This window comes from Coturnix japonica, unplaced genomic scaffold (assembly GCF_054131305.1).
Source record: "Coturnix japonica strain WE unplaced genomic scaffold, WE-NBRP24 Scf046, whole genome shotgun sequence".
NCBI classification, from domain to species: Eukaryota; Metazoa; Chordata; class Aves; order Galliformes; family Phasianidae; genus Coturnix; species Coturnix japonica.
In genome coordinates this window covers 3,300,700-3,315,254 of record NW_028188949.1, presented here as the reverse complement: position 1 = coordinate 3,315,254, position 14,555 = coordinate 3,300,700, and the positions used below count along the sequence as shown (strand labels likewise).

At 47.5% G+C, this 14,555-nt stretch overlaps 1 protein-coding gene across 1 annotated transcript; it reads left to right on the top strand.

The window, feature by feature from the left end:
- The first annotated feature begins 9,837 nt into the window (after positions 1-9,837).
- Positions 9,838-13,621, top strand: LOC146752402 (growth/differentiation factor 9-like). Its single transcript, XM_085531931.1, has 2 exons — positions 9,838-11,225; positions 12,251-13,621. The coding sequence occupies exons 1-2, from the start codon at positions 10,802-10,804 to the stop codon at positions 13,198-13,200; spliced, it is 1,374 nt and encodes a 457-aa protein (XP_085388057.1). The 5' UTR covers positions 9,838-10,801; the 3' UTR covers positions 13,201-13,621.
- Positions 13,622-14,555: the final 934 nt, after the last annotated feature.

The following is a 14,555-nucleotide window of genomic DNA, read 5'->3' as shown; positions in this document are numbered from 1 at the left end:
AGTTGCCACCATCAACACCTGGGACTCTTGATAGAGCAAAAGGTGAGCAAAGTATTACGACCATTATTGATCGATCTTTTAAACTGAGTGAAATTCGAGATCTAAGAAAGGCTTACACACGTCAGCCAAAAGAAAATATGGTCACTTGGTTACTTCGCTGCTGGGACAATGGTGCCAACAGTGCGTGGCTTGATGGCAGTGAAGCTCGCCAACTGGGTAGCATTTCCAGGGACTCACGTGTGGACAGAGGTATTGGCACATGCCAAAATCGGTCCTACACCCTCTGGAAGCGGATGTTGATAGCGGTAAGAGATAGATTCCCCTTTAAACGGGACTTGGAGCCTGAGAGAAAGAAATGGACTGATATTGAGAAAGGTATCCAATTTTTGAGAGAAAATGCTCTGGTGGAAATGCTATACAGCCGCGAGTTCAATCGTAATGATCCAGACCAATTACATGATCCTGAAGCAGTCCGCGTTCCACGACAAATGTGGCGTGACTTTACAAAAGCAGCTCCAGAAAAGCATGCCAGTGCACTTGCATTAGTATACGGCAAAGGGGACAGGAAACCCTTTGTGAATGAACTAATTGGCAGACTTCAGGAACTTGAATTATTTATAAGCGCCACAGAAGTTAATCTGTATACTTCAGCCATTGTCAAAATTGTGGAAAGGTTAAACGAAGTGGAGGGAACACAAAATGATATTATTGACAAATTGGCTAATGTGCCTGATGTAGATGAATCCACGGTGGTACAAGATGATGGAAACCAGGATTTCCACAATCGCCTATTGAGGAAGCTAAACAACATGAGTTCCTCTCGACTTGTATCATCGAAAATCTCAACCATTAAAAAGAGACGTCCTCGTATTCAAGCAAATGACAATGATAAGACACCTCGTATTCAAGCAAAAGACGATAGGACTACACGTCTTGCCTTGTTGCGTTTCCTCTGTAGTCATGGGGAGGACATGAAGAAGTGGTGTAATTCATCCACCTCTGCACTTCAGGCACAAGTGAAAGAATTACAAGGTGAAACAACTACCAAGGTGAACTCTTCCAAGAAGGGGAGAGTTCCAGTTGCTGCAAGTCAACGAGGTAAACAATAGAGGGGCCCTGCCCCCAGCCAGGGGGGGGAAAGGGACAATAGAGTATACTGGACTGTGTGGATTAAGTGGCCTGGCACATCTCAACCACAGAAATATAAAGCCTTGGTGGACACTGGTGCACAATGCACCCTAATGCCCTCAAGTCACCAAGGGACACAACCAATATATATACATGGAGTGACTGGGGGTTCCCAAGAATTGACTATATTGGAGGCCGAAATAAGCCTCACTGGTAAAAACTGGCAGAGACACCCTATTGTGACTGGTCCAGAGGCTCCATGTATACTGGGAATCGATTACCTTAGGATGGGATATTTTAAGGATCCCAAGGGGTATCGATGGGCCTTTGGGATAGCTGCTGTTAACACAAACGGTGTTAAGCAGCTGTCAGCTTTACCTGGTCTGTCAGATCCTTCTGCTGTGGGGTTGCTCCAGGTAAAAGACCAAGAGGTACCAATTGCCACCAAAGTGGTTCACAGACGGCAGTACCGCACCAATAGGGACTCATTGCTCCCCATTCACAAGCTAATTCGCCAATTAGAAAATCAGGGAGTGATTAGCAAAACGCACTCGCCTTTTAACAGCCCCATATGGCCAGTGCGTAAAACCAGTGGGGAATGGAGGCTGACGGTAGATTACCGTGGCCTGAATGAAGTTACACCTCCATTAAGTGCTGTTGTACCAGACATGCTAGAACTCCAGTATGAATTGGAGTCAAAAGAAGCTAGGTGATATGCCACCACTGATATTGCTAATGCCTTCTTTTCCATCCCATTGGCTGCAAAATGTAGGCCACAGTTTGCTTTTACCTGGAGAGGTATTCAGTATACCTGGAACCGTTTACCCCAGGGGTGGAAGCACAGGCCAACAATTTGCCATGGATTAATCCGTGCGTGCACGCAGCTCCTGAGGACACTGAGCTGTATTTCTGGTTAAAATGCACAAAACAGCAACAGCCAACAAAGGTGGCTGCTGCCAGCTCACCTGACCAGCACCTCATGCTCTGTTGTTCTCTTTTAGCACAAACCATGCAGTACTAACACCACCAAAGCAGCAGTGCTGCTGTAAGCCCATGCTGCTCCTGGACCCCCCCTCTGCCTTACACCACAGGTCAGAAAGCAAAACTCAGAGGGGGAGCAGTGGAAATACAAACAGCAAATGCTCCCCATAAAGCTGCAATCCACCCAGCGGGCTGTTACCTCTCTGTTATTTTCATTACTTGGTATCAGCTGGGTTACAGATGGCTGCTCAGAGTTACCAGCTTCAAAAACTAGGTCAATGGTATCAGAGAGAGGAAGGAAACATAACGATCCTGGGCTTTACGAACCCAAACCATCCAAATAACAGCAGCCTAACAGAGAAGATGATTTCACTGAGAGTCCTCATTAACCCCAGGCCTGGCAGCTGCACTGCTGAGCGATCAGAGCAGTGAGAGGGGCAGAGGACCGTGCAGCTGCAGCTGCGCACTCAGTACCTTTTACCATTGCCCAGTAATTCCTATAGGAGTTAATCCTGCTGCGTAACCTTCCAGCAAACATAATCAGTAGCTCTCCAGCATTTCCTAAGACATAGTTAATTTTTTTGTTAGCAGGTTGGTTATGCACAAAAAGCAATACAAAGGGCACTACCACTGCTCTAATTCATACAGAAGTGCCCCGGATCAAAGACCAATGCTCCTGCACTCCTCCAGACCCCAGTTTCATACAACACATTCTGCAGCCAGGCTTCCCCTGCCCTCGTTCCCATGGGGATGGTTTCCCTATTCCAGCAGTACAGGCAGTTACAGCACACAGGGCTTCCAGCCGCAGTGTGGAGCAGAAGCAAACAGCTGTGTGCCAGGGAAGAGTGAGCACCAATACCAGTTACCTGAAATGTCGGTATTGAGGCCAAAGATTTGTGTTGTGAAAGCACAGCCACACTTACAGCCACAGAAACCTCCACTGTGGGCTTTGACTGGGTCAGGTTATGGGATTTCTTCCCAGTAAATATGTAATTGTGGGTCTTTAGGTCAGAACAATCAAATCATATTTGAAGGACTCATTACAACAACGTTTAGCTGAACAAGTTTCCCAATTGAAAGCAAGTTGTAAGCATGTTTAAATGCTACACATCCAGTGCCCAATCTCTTTGAACCTATGGAGAAGAATTCTTGGGGAGCACCAAACATTGTATCACCCCAAGCAGGGACAGTTTAGTGTCTTAACCAAAGGGCTGCAGCAGCCTGGATAGGCATACAATGGGCTCAATGATACCGTTTAATATTTTATTAAATTAAGTGGACTTCCTTGGGTACAGCTGTCACACACCACGAGAGACCCCTGAGCCACAGCCTGGAAGCAGCTCCAGTCACTGAAGTGCAAACCATACCAATGGAAATAGCAGACACCTCGCTGCTGTCAGGGGCTGGATTGAAGAAGATAGTAATTAACATCCCCTAAAGTAAAACACATTCAGTTTTTCGCTACATTTATGACCTCTTCCTAATGTCTAAACCTCATTTTAATAAGATTATGCTGAACACGGTATACATCTATTGAATAATCTGTATATGTTTTACCCTTTTGTTGTACCCTTTTTAACACAGCTCATCCCGTGCAAATACCTCAATATCTTATTTGTGCAGAGAAGCAATGGATAAGGAGCTCATGGGACATTCTGTCCAACAAAAGCATTGCTGCTCACAACTTCTGTGCTTTCTTTTTTCACAGGTAATTACTGAGCCGGAATGTAAACGAAGCTTGTCACTACATTTAAAGAAACACTTGGGGATTGCACAGTGGCAGCACTGAGGAGCAGTGCAGGATGCTGCTCCATCGCTCCCAGGCAATTGTGGCCCATTTGTTTCTCTCACAGGCACCACAGAATGTGAGAGAAGTAAACAGAGAAGGACACCAGAGTCCCTCTGGGACAGGATCCCCATAGAACAGCCCCCCAGCTGCTGCCTGTTCTGCCATCAGGAAACGCTCCTCCCCTGCATTAGAGAAATGAAGAAATGAGTGGCTCAGGGGTGTCAGTATGGTCACAGACAGTGGCAGGCATGCTGCTTTCTCTTGCAACACTCAAAAACAATGGTGTCTTTGTTGTGGGGAGGCTAAATAAATAATGCAGCTAGCAGATGACATAAAGAAAAGGAGCATTACCTGATTAAGTTCCAAATGTTGGCTGGGGCAGCTCCGCCACCCTCACAGGTAAACAAACAGCCGTGTGAGCTGGCAGCTTGCTGTTCTTTAGGGCAAAAAGTGCCCAGGGTGCATAGAGAGACACAACATGAAGATTCTTGGGTATTAAGTACCGTTTAGCACTGGATGACGTCTGATAACATGTATTTATTGTTATTATGCTTTAATTTACTGCACTGGAATGGATGAGTACATGAACCCAGTAGGAGTGGAACCAATGGCCCTTGGACATGGCTTCTGAAGAAAACCCAGCCATCATGCAAGGCAGCTCGAGCACATTTCCAGAAGTAAAAGTTCTATTATTCTACCAACCAAACTCTAAAGAGTATCAGAGGTCTCCAAACAGACATCACATTACATCACTACAGACATAACATTGAGCTTTACATACTGACCATCCACAGCTCCCAAGGCCATCCCTGGAATTCCCCTTGGAAGCAAAGAGATCAGCACTTGGAACTAAGAAAGTGACCACATCTATTATTGACAAGTCCGTAGTTGTTAATAGTTGTAGTGACTTATAGTTGCTGTTTACTCTGATTATTTACATTCATTCACTTTATGTTTATCCTGTTTTTCATTCGCCTCATGAAGAGCCTCAAAGCTCAAGCGCTGCCGTAACACTGCACACCCCTGACAATGAGTACAGGCACTGTGACCATCTGCACATCAAAAAGTCACAAATATCTCATTCTCAAACATAAAGCCTATGCTCATACATACGCACAGAACGAAAAATGTAAATCCTCCATCATTTGTGGCAACACACAGGACTGTATTTGGGCATAATTTTCTCGTTACCCACCCTCCACTCCAGCTTGGTGTGCACTGTACAGCCAGAGGAACCTGAACTTACCAGAGCGGGACACCCCCAGGAGCGCTGTGACCAACTTCACCCCCAGCTCAGCCCATTCACTGACACCTCAGCACCCTCCAGTATTCAGTGCCTGAATCCTCACCCACAGAATCATCACCCTTCTGACAGCAAAGACTATCAGGAAACGTTCCTGTCAGGTCATGAAATATTTAAACACATTTGATCACTTTTGAAAATGTACAAAATTAAGTTCCAGAGGAGCATTAAGTTCAGGTGGATCTCCAGGTCTGCCATACACCTGCAGTAATGGCGAGCTGATGTCACAAGAGCAGATGATGAAGAGGAAGGTGATAGAAACTGGAGTGTGTTTGAGACTTGGCACCAACCATATTTCTAGCACAGTCTTTCCTTTGCAGATAACTTTCAAAGAAATTAAAGCTTCATTTTAATAACTAAGGTTAAGAAAACATCACAAACAAAAAGGAACTAACTGTGATTAGCTCTTTTTTCCCCCCTTCTCATTGCTTTCAGCTGTCTGTATGGAAATTATACACGTCTATAATTATGTTTAAAGAACATTCACAGAACTCCTACTCCATTTGTGTTCACCCCACCCCTCCCAGCCCCATTCCCACCTGCTCAGCTCTGCCAGGTCCTGGGGCACAGTGTCAGAACCCCCAGTTCCAGTGTGGCCAATGCCCACCAGGAGCCCACAGTGACAGTCGGGCTCTGCACCTGAAGGCACGGGTTGGAGGCAGCCGGGTCATTTATCTCTTGGGATGAGCCCAGAGTCAGCCCAGCCATGGCTGGGAGCTCCTGGAGATTCCAGTAGGATAAGGACAATCTTCAGACATTTAAGGTATGAAAATCAAAGCGAGTGCATTTTCTGTTGATTATTAATTGGCCAGACTTGGGAAGATCTTCAGAGGGAAGAACAAAAGGTGCATCCCTAATGCAAATCCATGCAAAACAAAAATTAGTTCCTTTCTCCAAATCATGGGAAACGCAGCTGCTCAGTGACAGCTCAGAACTACTGAAAATAGGGAAGACAGCATTTGATCCCCTAAGATCATCGTTAGGGACACAGGGTTTGTTCTGCTAACTTTGCCCCAAAAACCCAGACCGAGTAAACAACCAGAGTGCAAATTATCAGCTCAAACAAACTCCAGCAAAGTCAGGACAAGGCAGCGAGCGAGTTCAACTCCAAAGCTGACTTCACTGTTCAAAGTTGAACAGGAGAGTTCAACTCCAAAGCACAGAGGTGGCTCAGAAGCACGGCAGCACTCCCACATCCCCGGCCCTACGCGTGCTCAGACTCGCAGCTCAGCACCAAACACAGCAGTCAAGAGGCAGCATCAGAGCACACGAAACCTCCCAGGCAGATTCATAAGTAAATCATTTGCATCTGCTCTCCCAAATCACTGGAAAGTCTGCTGGGATTTTCTCCCCCTCCCCTGCAAACACCTTTCCTTCCCAGCCACACCTCTGCACGATTCATTCACTTTGGATTCCTGTTTTCCAGCTGCATGCTCAAATCGTTTCATGAGTTTTAACGTTTTCTCCTGGACTTTCACACCGAAGCACACACACACACACTGCTAAGAGACACTTCTTAAACACAACACATCCGAACATCTCACAACACAACTAAGTGCTCAGATCTCAGCAGCGCAGTGTATTCGCTCCCTGCCCCGTCCTGGCGCTCAGACCTTTGCTGCTCAGAGGAGACCCCGCAGTGACCGCAGGAATTAGCGATGCGGCTCAGACTGCGACCACACAGATTTTAAAGCCCAGAGAATGGCATGTCGATGCACGGCAGAGCCACCTTAGCCACGTAACGCCGCTTATTCAATCTACAGCAGGGCTCTTTTCACCGCGGAGATAACATCACATGAGACACAATCATCGTCAGGACCATTTTGAGCAGACAACAGGACGCTGTACCTTTAGCGCTGTACAGATGAGAGCAGCATCCCTGGGAGGGATTTCCGAGAGTCCGTTTCCAGCCGGGACCGCTTCAGGCAGGAATCAGCGCAGTAACACCCGCACGGCAGCTCCCGAGAGCACAACTTCGGAACTTCCCCAAGCACTGCAGTGTTTCACCGGCCCCTCAAATCGCTGCATAAGCGATCCCTCCCCCTCCGCCCTTCCCAAATCCGTCTACCTCCGTCAGTCCCAAATCGCTTCCAGATGGGTACACGCACTCTCAGCTATTGGACCCGAGCGGCGCAACTCACGGAGCGGAGCCGACCCCTCTCGGCCCAATCCCCGCAGCGCTGCGCTCTGCCGGCCCGGCCCCGGGGAGGCACGGAGGTGGGGTCACAGGGAGACACGTGCGGCTGGAGCGGAGCTGCTGGGGAGAAAGGAGGAGGAGAACCCCCACGGACACGGGGAAAGGGCGAAGCGGCCGCCCCGAAGTCGCAGGAACGGGCAGCGCCGGGCGGAGCAACGGCGTGGGCTCCGGTCCGTGGAGTTCGGAGCGGCCACGAGGGGCTGCTTCACAGCCCAGTGCTTTTATGGCTGAGGGTCACACAAGGACATGCACGGCAGCACAACAAAACGAACGATTCCTTGTTTTCCTACCAGCCGGTGGCTGCCAGAACGGCTGGAATTGCTATTTTATTTAAAAACTATTTTAAAACATCCGAAAAACGTCACACGTGGGTACTGTTATTTACCTACCCCATCAGCTGCCCTGCGCCAGGTGACAGCGGCAGCATCAGTGCCGTGCTGCTGCTTGTAGGTACCTTCCAACGTGAGGACATGGCAGATCTCAGCTCTGTAGCAGCACAAAAACAGGAGGAAGAAAGCCAAGCATCAGCACCCACCTCCTGGCTTGTCAGGAGGGGGTTCATTTGGGTTTTTGTCCTTCCCCTTTATATAGAAAAAGTAAAATAGAAAAGGGTGAAGGTCTTCTGCCAACCTGTCTCTGCATATATTACGAGCGCTTTGGTTGTTCTTAATGACCAACCAGCACACTCTAACCACATGTGCTTTTCCCCAGACCATGCAGCTGATGACAGCACTGCATGGTACCGCCCTACAAAGAATCCACGCTAACAGCAGCACTGCAGAGCCACCACCTCACCTCCTGCCTTCCTCCTTAACAAAGGGCACAGCCTGAGCTGCCCCATGGCCCTGGTTGGATTGAGCAGCCAAGGAATGAGCTCTCATCGTTCTTTTTTAATGAACACCTGATTACAACAAGGAGAGACCCACCAGCTTCTACGCAGTATAGGCTGAACGGGTGAGGATGTGAGTGCCATGTTTGAACACTACGTATCAACATTTATCACCTCACATAACATGGCTGATGGGAAGCAATGAGTGGATGAGTTGTAAACCAAGATTTCAGTACAGAAGAGCTCTAAGTGAGCACTCCACAAGCACATACCTTCACTGCAGCAGGACTGAAGGGACTGGATGAAGCCAAGCAGCCCCAGCAGCCCATGAGCAGAGGAGGGCCAGGCTCCATTCCAGTGGCCAAAGCAGGGCCGTGCTGTGCCAGGCAGTTGTTTTCACCAAGGGTGAAGTACAGCTTTTCTCACATTGCTGCCTATTCAGTCACTGAACTCTACTAAATGAACCAACTGAATGACTACCCTGCCAAGAACAGTTATTAATTCCAGTGGTACAAACTGCCCAGTCTCTCAATGCTGTGCTATATGCTCAGCTTCCTGCTGGTAATGCATCCAAAGGAGCAACAGTGCACCTATGCAGTGTGCCTTGCTCCTGGCATGGAGAACACAGCTCATCACAGCACTGCGTGCAGCAAGCTTCATACTCAGAGCAGGACACAGCTCCACAGCAGGCACTGAGCTCACAGTTACAGTGTAGAAGTAGTTAGCTACAGACCTACAGCATTATCAAGGGACCTTACAGAGAGCACCTGTTGCTTCTTGTATTTCACAGTACTCTGAATCAGCCCAACAAGCCCAAGTAAAGCACTTGGTTGGGGCAGAACAGCTGCACCTGCAATTGATGCTTCCGCTCTCTCATGGAAACAAACAAATGTCATTATCTTGCTACAGGGCAAAGCACCAAGTCTTCTCTGCTTCATAGAAATTCAAAGATTGCCATTAGTTTGTGATAGTACAAATGAGGTACTTGGTGTTTCCCAAGGAAGAAGAAAGAAAAGATATTGGAGAGCAGCTTTAATAGTCATGAAACAGCAGAAACCATCATCATCATCATAGTCTCGTGCGGGTTGGAAGGGACCTTAGAGATCATTGAGTCCAGCCCCCGGGATTCGAGCCTCTGTGTAGCAGAGCGGCACTTCTACCACTTGCGCCACAGGGGGGATTCGAACTCCGGGCCCCAGCGTTGCAAGGCGGCATCCTTAACCACTGCGCCACCGGGGCACACATCATGTTTGTCTGACGTTAACACAGGGAGGGAATGGTTTACATGCACAGGAGAGCAGCAGATCAGCTCTTCAGGTGTCACTGAAGGATGCATTTTTAAAACAAACAGAAGTACCGACCTCATCCAAAGCGCTGTTACACAGATGGCCTTAGACCTGATGGCATCCCCTTATCTCATCACAGTCAGAACAGCTCTAAGAGATCTAAGCAAAAAGGTTATGTTGTTTCACATTAGAGATTGGTTGTTGGAGATGGAGGGAGAAAAGCAAACGACCACACCTGTCATTGACATATGATCAGCTAATCTCATTTATTGCTTGGCTGCGTGTACATTTATAATACAGATAATTAGCTCATGCATAGTGCAAAAGCGGAGCTCATCATTGGTTCCCAATTACATACCATCCCCAAGTATCTTTGCAACTTGGAGTTATCATCCTGATAGTTACTCCCTTGCTGAGTTCACAAAACCATGGCTAGTTTCTCACCATCACAGGGCATCCTGTTGCTCTTGCTGTCCTTGCAGGTGGTACAGCTGCTTGTTTAGCTGCACTGTGTTTATGACCCTTCTCAGCTAACTAGCTGTCAATAACACTCCAAAATTGGTATCTGAATTAAACCTTCCATTCCAAATGAAAGAATTCTGTAAGTTAATTAAGCATTCTCTGAACAAGCACACCTTATTTAGAAGCCCTAAGATGCAAAAGCCAGATTACAGGTGACACTTCACTAGATTACCGATAGCACAGCTCTAATTAAAACCATCTGGCATGAAAACACGTTTTCCTTACTAAGTAAAACAAAACTCCACCCCTTTCCTTACATCATGCAACGAGTTTCTAAACACACCAAGCACTCACTACTACTCCAGATGGAATCTTTAGGAGCAACAATATTTAGCATCTTATATATATTTAGCAATGATAACTGGTGCTGTTGCTGAACTTCCTTTAACAGCTAACACCCTGATACCGGAGTGCCGGCAGATCGCGCTCACTCAGCCGGACCGGCGGCATCACTTGGGCTCCCGGCTCCCCCTGGGGGCTGATCCACGAACATGGTGCACTGCAGTTTTCACCAGGTGGAGAAGTTTAACCCTGAGAAGCAGCGTTTGTTGGTGAGACGCTTCCACGTGCAGAGACTCAGCCCGGCCGCACACACACGCACGTGGATTCCACAGCCAGCTGCGGATCTTCCCCTTTGGTTTCTAATCACAAAGAAACCTCCCTTTAGAGTCACAGCTGAAGCATATATAAGGGCTCGCACTCGTGTGCGTTCGTTTTTTCTTGAATATTTTGGGGGAGGCGTTGTTAGGCTGCAGCTCTGAAGAGCATGGAGGGTACCTGGAGGGTCTGCGTTTGTTTCTATTGCTGCATTCACTGGTTTTCTTTCAGCATCCAGTGCTCCCCCCGCTCCAGGGGTCGCGCAGCTCCAGACAAGGGCTCCGGGCTTATGAGAGCTCCTGAGCTCCGCGAGCTCTACCCGCTGCTGCGGCTGCCCAAGGGAGCGAGCCAAGGCTGTGCGCTCCTGCCCCCCCTGCTCAAAGTGCTGTCCGACCAGGGATGGCAGAGCTGGGAACGTGGGACCCCCAGGCTCCAGCTGGACTCCCGAGCCCTGCGGTACATGAAGAGGCTGTATAAGATGTACGCCACCAAGGAGGGAATCCCAAAGGCCCACAAGAGCCACCTCTATAACACTGTTCGACTTTTCACCCCGTGTTCTGAGTGCCAGCACTGCCACAGGGACCTGATTACAGGTAGGTGATCAGGTAGGTGATTTACAGCACAGGCTGCTGGAGGCGTTTTGGTTTTTAACAGGCAGCCTCATGCCAATGTCTCCTAAATACAGCAGCAGTTAAAGCAGTGGTCTGAATCCAAATCAACTTGGAGCAAATTTGGAGGCTGCTGTTGAAATTCATAACTTTAGATAAAAAAAAATCATTAACATAAAGTTGTAAGTTTATTAAGATCCACAGAGACCACATCTGACTCTTAACCCTTTGCTTCTCTGTGTTTGAAGATCACTTAATGCACTTGTGTCTACCAAAGAACAATCTCTAACTCAGGAAAGCAGCAGTGCTGAGCAGTAAGAGAAGCAGCAGTGCTGAGCAGTAAGAGAAGCAGCGTGCTGAGCATTCAGCTCTACACCTGGAGAGAAGGCCAGCACGGGGCTTCATCAGCCTCAGAATGAGACAGAAATTGCAGTAAATACAAATAACATCATGGGAAATGACAACAAACAGCGTGTACTACAGTAGGGACAAATGAGACAGAAATATGCATTCAGAATAGCTTGGAAGCTGTCATTCTGTTTCATGAGAGAGAAGCAAACTGACAGAAATGACTTTCTGCTTTGCTGTTAGTCAGCATCACTGGCAGCTGTTGGTCAGGAATGTGTGAGTAGGAACAATAACTGCAGCTAATGCTAAAAATCTAAAGTTTTAAAGGGAACATGGCAGCACACCCGTTAGAACTTACATCATTTCATGGTTTCCTGCACAGTCCAAAGGCTCTGGTTCCTTTTTCCCCATTGGAACTGCCAACTTTGTGTGCTGTTCCTTAACTGCACTCAGTGCCTCTTAGAAACCTTGGGCCTTCTTGGTTTTGTTGATAAGTTTTGGTTCTGACTGAAGTAGACATTCCATATAATAAAAATATGGGCATCTAAATTGGTTTCTTCTGCTGCTTACCAATTTCTGGTGATCCACTATGTCAGAGCATTTATGTACCGGTGGCAAATCAAGATGCATTAACTGTGCAAGATCTTTGTTTCTCTTTTCAGGAGACCTTCACTCAGTGGATCTGCTCTTCAACCTGGACCGTGTTACTGCTCTCGAGCACTTACTCAAGTCTGTCTTGCTCTACTCATTTGACACCTCAGTTCCCACTTCTTCCTTTACGAGCACGTGCCATTTGGCTGTTAAGGAGCATGATTCTTCTAGCCAAGAATGTCCCAGCATTTCACACTCTGTAGCTTTTAGCCTGCACTTTGAAGTTAGAAAGCGCAAGTGGATTGAGGTTGATGTGACTTCTTTTCTGCAGCCTCTCATTGCTACTAACAGGAGGAATATTCATATGGCTGTGAACTTCACTTGTCTGATGGGTAACCCACAACATAACACTAAACAGGATAATCTCATTAATATGGCTCTGGTCCCCCCTTCTCTTCTTCTTTACCTAAACGATACCAGCGAGCAAGCTTATCACAGGTGGAACTCACTTAGACACAGAAGGAAAAGCCCAGCGCGGCCCAGGCAGAGGAACAGCCTGTTTGCTGATGTGACAGGTGACAAAGGAAGAGAGAACACGCAGGTTAAAAGGGCATCCAGGCATCGAAGGGAAGAGAATCTGAAGGAAGCTCCAGCAACTCCGCCTCAAAACCTGAGTGAATATTTCAAACAATTTCTGTTTCCTCAAAACGAGTGCGAGCTTCACAGCTTCCGTTTAAGCTTCAGCCGGTTAAAATGGGACAAATGGATCATAGCACCGCATAGATACAGCCCTCAGTACTGCAAGGGTGACTGTCCAAGGGTGGTTGGGCACCGTTATGGCTCACCTGTACATACAATGGTGCAGAACCTCATATATGAGAAACTGGACTCCTCTGTTCCCAGGCCCTCCTGTGTTCCTGCTGAATACAGCCCTCTGAGCGTCCTGACCATAGAGCCTGATGGCTCCATAGTCTACAAAGAATACGAGGACATGATAGCTACTAAATGCACTTGTCGGTAGGGGGTGCACCTTAACCTGCTTCACACTTGCTTTAGGTGTTTTGTAATCTCAGAATATTTGTGGTGTTTGTGTAATTCTGACGGCTCTTTCAAACTGAATAGGAGCATGGAGTTAATTAGTGGGTGTTTATATAATAGCACTGTTTTTGTAGCCACTCGGGCTTTCTAGAATGTGGAAATAAATGTAAATATCTTTTTATTGGAATAATGTTGCATTTGAACAGAAGTGGTTTCAACTACCAGGTGCCTATTTTAAGCTGTTTTGGTACAGATTTAATAATAAATAAAATGAGTGCCTATCACACATATCACTTGAATTCAGTGTCTGCTAGTCTTACTTTATATAAAGAAATCCTTTGTAATGGCACTTCTGTTAAGCTTCTGGATAAGAGGAAAGGCTCATGTTAAAATTATTCTCAGTATTTCATTCTTTTTCCTTTCCAAATTTCCAGCCCCCCCCCCCCCCAGTGTTTTTCTTGTAGTAGGAATGTTGCAGAAAATGCTTGTTTCAGGATGAGAACAACTCAAGCTAAGAGAGCTTTGGCTGCAGCTCACACAAAGGGGGCTGCTTTTGGTAGGGATTTTTTAATAGAATATGGTGCTGTTTTGAGTGTGGGGGTTTTTTTAGTTGCGAAGAATAGCTTTTAAAACAATTTGTGAGCATGTTGTTGCGTAAACTCCCGTTCTCTACCAGCCCTTAACATTAGATCATGACTCACACGGCTCCGTGGGGCTTAGGCTGGGAGCACAGCCTGGTGGGGACAGCACGGAGCCCAAGGACTGTACATGGCTCACAGGGCACTGGCAGGGCAGCAGACGTGCTTTAGTCCCTCGGCATGAGCCTGGAGCTGCGGTGCTGCCTGACACAGCCCAGCTCTGCCCATTGCGTTGGCCTGAAGCTGCTGAACTAAAAATAGTGCTGACTTTGGCGCTGTGTGAGGTTCATCTCACCAAGGGCTCCAGGCGAAATGGTTCCACGTCAAACAAAGTCCTGCCTCAGCTTGGTGCTGTGTCTGATTGGCTTTAAAAAGGGTTGCTTGCTGAATGTACGCCACTCCCACCGATCCATTCCAAACGATGGGAGCTGAGCTCTGCCAAACGTGTGTGTATTTGAAGCCGCCTCCTTTCACATTGTGGCTGCGGCTCTTTCAGCAGTGACAGATCCTGGCAGCGCCCTGTGGTGCCTTTTCTCACAGTTTTTAGGGCGTTTTGGCGTTTTTAGGGGATTAAAGATGCTGCGCACCCTGCAGCTGGTTCAGCAGAAGCGAACACGGAGATGTGAAGTTATTCGCTCTTTATCACGAGTGTGGAAAAGTCAATGGAGGACAAAGCATTCAGGCTGTGGAAGCTGTAATG